Raw genomic sequence first — 10,818 nt, forward strand, 5'->3', positions numbered from 1 at the left:
CTCGAGCTTAAATTAGAACAGTCTCTCATATATATGTATGTATACATATATGCGTAATATTATTTTGCGATATATATTTTTTTGCTTAATTTGAGCAACATCAGCACACATACAATATATGCACATATTTATGTACATAAACACATACACACACAATAGAGAGCGCACACACAAATGCACACACTCATAAGTATTATGAATCCATGTTCGGTTTCGCTTTATCACTCTGTTTGCTCTATTCGATTTTATTTATAATATATATTTTACTTTTCTCGTATTTGCTTTGTATTTCGTATTTTTTCGTTGGGCTTAGGGGAGGTGGTTAACTGAGAAATGATTAATGGAGGACGAGCGTCAAGGCCTTGAAGTTATGTGTATCTCAAACCCCGTACCTTCACCAAGAAAAACACGTGAGGAAAAGAAGTAAGAGTGGTAGTTGGGCTGTGAGTGAATAATTTGTATTCATGGCGATTTTTCCGTCAAGATGATAATACCCCGAACTTTTGGACCAGTATAACTGATTGGCACTTGATTTGAATTGTATTCATTATCGTTACTATAACAACAACAACAACAAAAATTAGCAATGATAGCATTTTTTTATTTTTTTTATTTCTGTACTGACATCTCAGTCAACTCTGTGTTATTGCCATCGTCACCAACTGCGCTCCAGCGCTTTAACCAATGAAATATATTCACTAATATTATAACGCGTAGCCAACCTAACTTGATTTCGAACTTTTCTGTATTTTTTATGATGTTTGTGTGTATTTCTTTAAGCGCTTTTTGCTTTTATTTTCTAATTTTCAATTGCGTACTACATATAAATACGAAAATGGCACAACCACGAAATCATTTCAACCGAACGCAATACACGACAAAGTTACACTGAGACATTTAGCAGCTCATAGAGGCAAAAGTTGGCCAAGCGAGCAAGCTATCAGTTAGTCGGCCAACGGGCCGCAAGCATCATAACAGCGAGGCACCGAAGTATACCGAAAAGCAAGCACTAGTCTCTACTACGCTAACGAATAAATCCACTATGCAGAGTACCATTTTTGTGGAGTGTTGGTGCCAAATGGGAAATGTCCCACGCTCTTTAGCGGTCAGCTGGGGACAACACATACAGCGTGAGTGTGTGTCCATATTTGTTATTATATTAAATAAATAATTGAATCAAGGGAAATTAATCCAATCAATCTCTGAATCAGGTTCGCTAGCGGTACGCTCTTTATCTATGAGAGCACGATGTAATGAAATATTTGAAAGCTTGCAACATACGAGGGGCGGCTGTTATGTTCGCGACCTAAACTAAGTAGCTTAGTTAAAATACAGTTTTCACAAAGTTCCTTTAGATTTCTCTTCAAAATGGGTTTCTACTTTTCTACCGTACATTTTTTAAATTTGCAAATAAAAAATCACTGAGGGCAGATGCAGACTGTAGGGTGAGCGGTCAATTTCTATGAATGTCGTAGCGTTGTCTTGCCGCGATTGCCTCTTGTAACTGACCGAGTAAATTAACGTTATACTGCCATTTATTGTGGTCCCTCTAGGCAAGCTATCAATACATTTCGCTCACTATTAGAGGAAATCGTAGCCGTAACTTCGAAGGAAAATTTTTCCTCTTTAAACTTCAAGAAAAGCCACGAATTCTTCCACAATTCCAAAAAATCTTTACAACTCTCCAGCCATTGCTAACTTCTGAATGGTGTGAGCAACTAATTTGCACAAATTTTTTTCATATGCAGGTTTTCACAGAAATTCCCTCCAATCGGGCCTTCACCAATCGTCACCCGGCACCCCCGTCGCCTTTTCAAGTCAAAATAAAAAATAGCCGCACCCATTTGTTGAACGCTATGTATGAAGGTGCAGAATCCCCAAGAACTACTGACATTTCTTCCAAAACTGGTTTCAGCGTATTTCCTTTACTAATAGGGATATAATTACAACGCGGTACTCAAATTATTATCAGCCGCCCCTCGTGTTACGCGCATAAATTTGTAACTCTTGCTGTTGACACTGCAATGTTTGGGGTATTATAATCAATTTTGGTGTAAACCATTTTTCCTCTGCACGCTATAGTGCTGAAGAGCAGTTATCTCAGGAGCAAATTTTCCCACTTCTAGCCATTTAAATGTTCTGCACTGAGGCTCTGAGGCCAGTTGTGGATTAGAACTGGAAGCTCTATTATGTAATTACATATATATAATTAAAAAATGTTGCCAATATCGATGGTGCTCACATGGACGGCGTCTGGCAGAAGGGTCAGGAAACGTGCTGTTTCGAACGGTTCTGGTTTGGCCTAAGTGGTTTTAATGGATTGGTCTAAGTGGATACATGCAGATTTGGTAATAATCGTGGGCATTCTCACATATTAGGCATCAACTTTAGATGTGGAAGCTTATTTTGAATAAATAGGAGCTTAGCAGGATCCAATATCTAAAACGTTATCATTTCATTATTATTATTTTGACGAGCTCTTTGTTTGCGATAGCTGGTGAATGGTATCTGATCACCCCGATCACACAGTTGGCTGTTTGTCTTTCCATGGATATGTCGATAATCAATTGGGTCTTTCGGCCGGCGTACTTTTTGCTGAACCTGGCTTTGTAAAGTAACTTTTTAACAGTATTCACAATTTCTTCGCAGCAGATATTAATTACGATAAGTGTTCAATTCGTTATTTTATGAAAAACTATTATTTTTTTAATATTATTACAGCTAATCATATGGATATCGGTTCGGAAGTTCGGATTTTTTTTTTTGCCAAAGCCGAACCGAACCCAACAATTTCTTCATCATATCAACGTCGCTAAAATAATAGAATGCATACAATACAGATAGCTGCTGTACAGGAAATCGAGAAGCGAAAAGATCGCGGCAATGTAAATTTCCACACAGAGAAATATAAGTATAAGTATAGCTGGGATATCACTCTAACATACTTCTTCTTTTTAATTGGCGCGATAACCGCTTACGGGATTTTGGCCGAGATTAACAAAGCGCGCCAGTCGTTTCTTTCTCGTGTTAACCGGCGCCAATTGGACACACCAAGTGAAGCCAAGTCCTTCTCCACCTGATCTTTCCAACACAGAGGAGGCCTTCCTCTTCCTCTGCTACCACCAGCTGGTACCGCATCGAATACTTTCAAAGCCGGAGCGTTTGTATCCATTCGGACGACATGACCCAGCCAACGAAGCCGCTGGATCTTTATTCGCTGCAATATGTCTATGTCGTCGTAAAGCTCATACAGCTCATTGTTCCATCGTCTACGATATTCACCGTTGCCAACGTGCAAAGGTCCAAAAATCTTACGCAGAATCTTTCTCTCGAACACTCCAAGCGTCGCTTCATCGGATGTTGTCATCGTCCAAGCTTCTGCGCCATACGTTAGGACGGGCATGGTGAGAGTCTTGTAGAGTGTTAGTTTTGTTCGTCGAGAGAGGACTTTACTACTCAATTGCCTACTTAGTCCAAAGTAGCACTTGTTGGCAAGAGAGATTCTACGTTGGATTTCAAGGCTGACATTGTTATCGGTGTTAATGCTGGTTCCTAAATACACGAAGTCTTTTACAACCTCAAAATTATAACTGTCAACAGTAAAATGGGTGCCGATACGCGAGTGCGCCGACTGTTTGTTTGAAGACAGGAGGTACTTCGTTTTGTCCTCGTTCACCTCCAAACCCATTCGCTTTGCCTCTTTATCCAGTTCGGAGAAGGCAGAACTAACAGCGCGGTTGCTAAGGCCGAAGATGTCAATATCATCGGCATACGCCAGCAATTGTACGCTCTTATAAAAAATTGTGCCTGAGCGATTAAGTTCTGCGGCTCGTACGATGCTCTCCAACATCAGGTTAAATAAGTCACACGACAGCGAGTCACCCTGTCTGAAACCTCGTTTGGTATCAAACGGCTCGGAGAGGTCCTTCCCAATTCTGACGGCGGTGCTGGTGTTGAGCAACGTCATCTTACATAGCCGTATTAGTTTTGCAGGGATACCAAATTCAGACATCACGGCATACAGGTAACTTCTTTCCGTACTATCGAATGTAGCTTTGAAGTCGACGAAAAGATGGTGTGTGTCGATTCTCCTTTCATGGGTCTTTTCCAAGATTTGGCGTATTGTGAATATTTGGTCGATGGTAGACTTTCCAGGTCTGAAGCCACACTGATAAGGTCCAATCAGTTGGTTGACGGTGGGCTTCAGCCTTTCACACAATACGCTCGCTAGAACCTTATAGGCGATATTTAGAAGACTAATCCCGCGGTAATTGGCACAAATTGCAGGATCGCCCTTCTTATGGATTGGGCAGAGCACACTTAAATTCCAATCGGCAGGCATGCTTTCATCCGACCATATTCTGCATAGGAACTGATGCATGCACCTTACCAGCTCCTCGCCGCCATGTTTGAATAGCTCAGCCGGCAGTCCGTCGGCGCCCGCGGCTTTGTTGTTCTTTAGCCGTGATATTGCTATTCTCACCTCGTCATGGTCGGGTAACGGAACGAAAATTCCGTCGTCAACGATTGGGGTATCGGGATCTTCACATTCTCTATGACATGCGCAGCTGTCACCGTTTAACAGGTTCGAGAAGTGTTCCCTCCATAATTTAAGATTGCTCTGTACGTCAGTCACCAGATCGCCGTCTTTGTTCTTACAGGAAAACGCCCCGGTCTTAAAACCTTCTGTAAGCCGCCGAACTTTCTGGTAGAATTTTTCGGCATTGTTCCTATTGGCCAGCATCTCAAGCTCCTCGCACTCACGTATTTCGGCCTCTCGTTTCTTCTGTCGGATAATACGTCTCTCTTCCTTTTTCAGCTCTCTGTAGCGATCCCACATGGCTCGCGTTGCGCCCGATCGCAGCGTGGCTCTATAGGCGGCATCCTTTCTTTCTGCGGCAGCATGACATTCCTCGTCGTACCAATTGTTTTTTCAGGCTCGCCGGAATCCGATTCCTTCTTCGGCGGCGGTACGTAGGGAACGAGAAATGTTGCTCCATTGTTCGCGCATGCCCGTTTGTTGGGCAGTGCTCTCTGAGAGCAGGAGTGAGAGTCGAGTGGCGAATCTTCTGGCCTGTTGTGATTGCAGCTTTTCGACGTCGAACATTCTTTGCGTAGTTAGATGTACGTTTTTTGCTGCACAGAGGCGTGTGCGCAGCTTGGCTGCAACAAGGTAATTATCCGAGTCGATGTTGGGTCCTCGGATCGTGCGTACATCTAATACACTAGAAGCGTGTCCTCCATCTATCACAACATGATCGATCTGGTTTCGCGTTTTTCGATCAGGAGACAGCCAGGTAGCTTGGTGTATCTTTTCACTCTAACATACTATCTTGATCAAAACGATCCCGGAATATGTTCAGAAAATTCAGAATATAAGTATATTTTTAAAAATATTTCTGTAACTCTATTTTCGGTACAGCCATCAGATCCGTATTCGATGGCTCCATTACTTGCTTTCGGCTGTTAAAAATCGTTCCCCGTTCCCCGTAGTGGTTTTGTGACTCGATCAAACAGAGAAATATCGCAGGGAGCCATATCAGGTGAAATCAATAGCTTGTTGGATGGTATTCGTTTCGCTGTTGGTTAAAAATTCATGGACAACTTACACCTGGGAAAACATATTTTACCAGAGGAGGAAATAAAACACAGTAAAATATGACAAATACTAAAATAGATTGAAAAAGTTGGTCTCAGAGAAATACTCTGATTATATGAAGGGGCACAATAGATCTTTCAGGTCTATCTTGTATATCTAGGATTTAAGTCTATGATGTACCAGGTATTGATTCTAAATAATAATTCGTATACTTTTCGTGAATATAGGGCTTAAAAGGCGACGCTGCTTTCTTCAACTGTCAATCACACCTTGCCTTATTTAATACACTTTGTTGATACTTACCTGTTTAAGTACCCCGCTTTTCTCATATCTTTCGCATTCTTATTCATATTTTACATTCAGAGCGTTGATTCGCTCAGATCATTTTTCAGTTGCTTGCAGGCTTCGTTGCAATAATAGCGGTTTTTAGTTATAATTTTCCGTTAAACAAAAATCACTTCCTCATACTAGGGTTACCTTTTATATTTTGCGTCTTTGCAACTATACGTGGGATGAGTTTTGTATTTTTTTTACTTATATATAACGTTTTCACTCATGTCGCCCAAAAGATGGCACCAACTCGTGAAAAATTTATGTGCCATGATTTATTACGATTTTCGACGTGGACAGAAGTGCATTGATGAACTTACTTCGGCTTTTGGTACTAAAGTGTCACACTTAGACACTGTGAAAAGTGGTCGTTGATCCTTGCAAGATGAATTTCGTAAAGCCGTCAAAAAACAATTGTTGAATCAGAAACAATCGATGCTGGCATCCTTAGGCATTAGTGGGACTAGCATGCATTCAAAATTACATCAACAATTTTTAGTCGGATACCATACGGAACGTCGCAGATTTATATCCGGCCAAAGACTTACTCTAGCAGCATTTCCCGCACACATATGGGGAATGTTTATACTGCTACAACAACAACAACAACAATTGCTCAAATGAGCTGGGAGCAAAACAGGAATCGACAGTATGGGTGTTCCAAGTTGTTCGCGGAAGAAGCCCCTGCAAAGCAAACATTTTTTCCTTTTACCCGGAAATGTGGAGAGATTACTGGGAAATACGTTTTTCTTTAACCTTCCGTTGGACATCCGCATCTAGCCAGACTTTTTCGACTTTGGACGTGAATTTTACATAGTTATATTCTAGCAAACGACTTCAGCTTCCAGGTAGCTTCTAAAAATTTAAAAAGGGATCTTCGAACAGGAAGAAAAAGGGCCAGACCCGGTTGTCCAAAGGAGGGTTAATGAAGAAGCCAAATAAAGAGTTGTATTGAGGATTAGAAGGAACAATTACTACAACCTTTAAAGTGGTGATAAGAGCGATTTGCAATTTACAAACGAAAGTTTAAATTATAAACTGCTTTTAAACTCTTTTAACTCATCAAAAACAAACGTTATTTGAATGTAACATTCGATTTGTTCCCATTTTACAGCTTGAGTACAGCTGCCATTCAGTCGGGGGATAGTGGGCCCCTTCAGTTGTACTACAACATTAAGCCGCATATCACAAATTGGAGTAGCAGTTTGGCCAATTACCTAATAAACGATGTAAGCGCCTATTAAACATATAAATTTGACAATACTTGTTTTTTTTTTGTTTAATCTTCAATGACTGATAACTTGCCAATATAATACATATTTACATTTTTTGTACAAATTATGTGTTTAAAATATATTATATTATGTGTTTAAAATATATTATATTATGTAATACAATAAATATTTTAAATCCATGTGCTCCCCTAAAATGTTAATTTTTAGTTGCTATTTCATGAAGACTATCCAATTTGGTTTTAGTTTTATTTTACATACTTATAGAAAAGCAAAAATTGTAGGCTATTTTATACATATGTAGATACGCCAAATAATCTCCATAGTTCAATGCTCTCGTAGAATCTCAAGCTCTTCAGGAAGTGAGTATATACGTAATTGCTTTTCAATAATTAAGTCTTGCAGCTGCGTCAGCTCTTGCGGTACATACGTCGCGCCATCTAGGTACAGGGCCTTACTCCACGGACACTCATCCAAAGCACTCAACAGACACTTTTTGCTTGTCTCAAAGTCGGTGCACTGATCCGATAAAAATCGAATATATAATCGCCAAAATAGTGCATTCCTTAGCAAGGCATTCCCCGTCTGTTGAGTTTTATTATCACTTGACAAAGTTTTAAATATATGCAGAATACGATTACGAATGATCAATTCGTTACATCGCTTATCCCATTTAATAACATCTGCAACCTCATTCGTAATTAACTCATCACAGTTCACCTGCAGGAATCGATAACGTGCCAAGACAATTAAAAATGTCACTGACAATATTGTTGGTTGTGCACGAAGAAGAATTGTGCGTATTCGGAACCATGGCTCCGAGCTCAACATACCGCAATGTTGCAGGAGAAACAGGTTCCGCGGAAACTCACTGATAGCCGCAAAAATTTTATCTCGCACCAAAGTATTTGGCACAATGTAATTCTGGCATGGCATTTGCAATGCAATCACATAAATTTCCTGGATTTGCTCACGTAGAAACTTATGCCTATCATTGGCGCTTCGAAATACACTCAGTAGTTTATCTAGATAAGTCGTTGCTTCCAATTTTTGTCCAATAAGACATTGGATTAGTATGCGCACCTTTAACAACGACACTGTATGATCGGGCAGCAAATATTGCTCTAGCAACATGATTTCAACATTTTTTTCGATAGCAATAAGCTGTTCCAACTTTTCGGTTACCTTCTTTAGAGCTGCAAGTTTCTTCCCAGGTCCAATTGGTGCATCATTTTGGATGTCGCTACTTAAAGCATAAGAAATTAATATTTGCAATGCCTTCCTTAGCTCGCCGCATCCGATATGCATTTCCGCAAATGTTACATACGTATAGCATAAATCGGATGCTTGACTTTCGTTTGCCGAATGTGAAGCAATTATATTTTCAAATATTTTCTGAACTGATCCAATATCCTTGGGATGGCTTAACGATTCAAACTCGTACATAGCGAATTCAGTATATAAAATAAGCACATCGCGATTAGGTGGTTGTTTAAGTAAATTTTTGAAACGTTTTCGACCTGCCTTTATATAATCAGCATCAATTCTTGAACAACACCGTTGAAGAATCAACAACAAACGCTCAAAGCGGCACCAGAGAACAACAAAGAACTCGCGCTTCCTTTTATCAATGTGTTCATATGAGGCGGCACATTCAAGCAAGAGGTTAGTGATGCAACGAGTGTAGATATCATGGCCGATTGTGTTACTTAAAAACGTAGGACTTACAGCCATTTCCTTGGCAAGTGTAAAAATTCCCTTTTGAAATTCATTTTGTAAATTTTGAGAAATAGCAAAACTACGCTGCAAACAAACTGCTAGTATATCTTCGATAGCGTCGGAGTCGCCTATTTGCTCCAAATGCGCGCTGAACTTTTCTGACATTCCTTCACACTGAATGAAGGGCACTTTGAGTAGTCGTAAAGTTAAAAGTATTAAATAAAATGAATTTTCTCGCGATTTTAATGGATAGATGTAATGGCATATATCTTCGTTGAATACAATACGTTGTGGATCATTGCATTTAATCGTGTCCGAACATGGTAAAAAATTAAATCCTTGGCGAAGTCTTTCGATGCGGAGCCATATTTCATTCATAGGTAATCCCGATTGTAAAACAAGTTCCTCAAATTCAATAAGAGTGTTTTGATCAGATTCCAGAGGAGTAAAAGCTTTGAAGTGATCGGTCGAAACATTTAATTCCAGAGCAAGCTTTAGTAAGGCAATGAATTTCTCATATAGTCCTGCTTGTCGGAGAAATAGCGCGCAATTGTTGAATAATCGAATCATTATATCGTCTGAGCTGGAGCTCGCTGTTTCGACAGAGGGTGAGTTAATTTGGTGAGCTCGGTGCATTTTTGACATGCAACGCTCATAGATATGAAGCACATCTGGAACGATACATCGAGCCATTGAACCCTGGGTAGTCATTATCTGCGCTGTCCATAATGTGTAATTGTAAGGATCTTTATTCAGTAAACGATCCAACATCTTTGTCACCTCAAAAGAAGGATATGTAACATTAATAATGTCAATAAATAGTCTGTACAATTGTTCATTGCGCGGAAAGCGTGCTAAAGCCCTATTTATGATATCCAATTTCCTCTCAGCTAGTAACAAGCGGGACCATTTGTATGGATTTTGGTCTTGCAATAACAGTAAATCCAACCAGACTTGTAGATCACAAGTTGTCTCAAACGTTTTTCGATTCAATAGGCCCAGTCGCGCAGTATATTCATTTTCATCTAGAAGCGGAATGACATTATCACAAGCCTGATTACTAGACTTTTTAAGCTTCATTTGAAAATAGCGCCTATTATCTTTTCTTTCACTATTTAAGTCATACCGACGCCAACCTCCCACAGGGAAGCAATATGTGTGGCGGTATCGTGGGCAAGCTGGTTTATGTAAAGTGCGTACAGAAAGGAATTGTTGTGCCTTGGACTTGTCCACGTAATATTCTTCATTGCCGTTGAATTCCAGTGCAGGCAATATTATTTTCATTTCACAATCATCCTTACCTTTAATTTTACTTTTTCTCTTACACTTTTTCTTTTTCTTATGCTTTGATTTCGAATCTTCGATTTCGACATCGCTGGATGAAGTACTCGATTGAATGTATTTCACATTTCCCAAATTTTTAATATGTTCGTTTTCCAAAGGGAAGCTGCAGTTAGCTAGCCAGGTGGACGTATGTGTTGGAGTATCTCCCGGTTGTGCATCGCTATTTAGATCTTCATCATTATTGGTATAGGCAGGAAAGAGAGACATAGGTGAGTTGAAAATCCTTCTATACGTATCGGGCAAAATAGGTGCAACAGCAGACAATTATACTAATTTTTACCTTTATTTATTTGCAAAAACTTACACCTGAGTATGTTCAGTCATATCCCACATAATACTATCTATTATTAAAGCGCGCAATACAATACGCAAACAGCTTGTCAAACATACCCTCTATGAGGTGCTTTTTCATGGCAGAAATACACTCACAGATTTGCCAATGCTTGCTGAGGGCCAACCGCTATTAAACACTTTTTCTGTCAATTGATCTTTCAGGCACTTCCTTTTTGGAATTATTACATTCTTGTTACTTTTTGCTATTCGTAGTATGTAAGATTGTAATTTCCTTGGCTTAATAAATTAATTTTCCTTGCT

At 39.7% G+C, this 10,818-nt stretch overlaps 2 protein-coding genes across 9 annotated transcripts in view; both read right to left on the bottom strand.

The window, feature by feature from the left end:
- Positions 1–963, bottom strand: part of LOC129237260 (uncharacterized) — a 44,805-nt gene extending 43,842 nt beyond the window's left edge. For 3 of the 8 annotated variants that reach the window (XM_054871884.1, XM_054871877.1, XM_054871878.1), the window contains exon 1: positions 626–963. The gene's annotated coding sequence lies outside the window, so the exon portion shown is untranslated. Of the gene's footprint in view, positions 1–267; positions 567–625 lie in introns of those variants that run through there. The other 5 variants (XM_054871880.1, XM_054871879.1, XM_054871882.1 and 2 more) reach the window with 4 other exon arrangements.
- Positions 964–7,320: 6,357 nt separating this feature from the next.
- On the bottom strand, positions 7,321–10,548 carry LOC129238621 (nuclear exosome regulator NRDE2). Its single transcript, XM_054873702.1, has one exon. It carries the CDS (start codon positions 10,429–10,431, stop codon positions 7,489–7,491), a length of 2,943 nt encoding a protein of 980 aa, XP_054729677.1. The 5' UTR covers positions 10,432–10,548; the 3' UTR covers positions 7,321–7,488.
- Positions 10,549–10,818: the final 270 nt, after the last annotated feature.

Source organism: Anastrepha obliqua, chromosome 2 (genome assembly GCF_027943255.1).
Source record: "Anastrepha obliqua isolate idAnaObli1 chromosome 2, idAnaObli1_1.0, whole genome shotgun sequence".
Taxonomy (NCBI): domain Eukaryota; kingdom Metazoa; phylum Arthropoda; class Insecta; order Diptera; family Tephritidae; genus Anastrepha; species Anastrepha obliqua.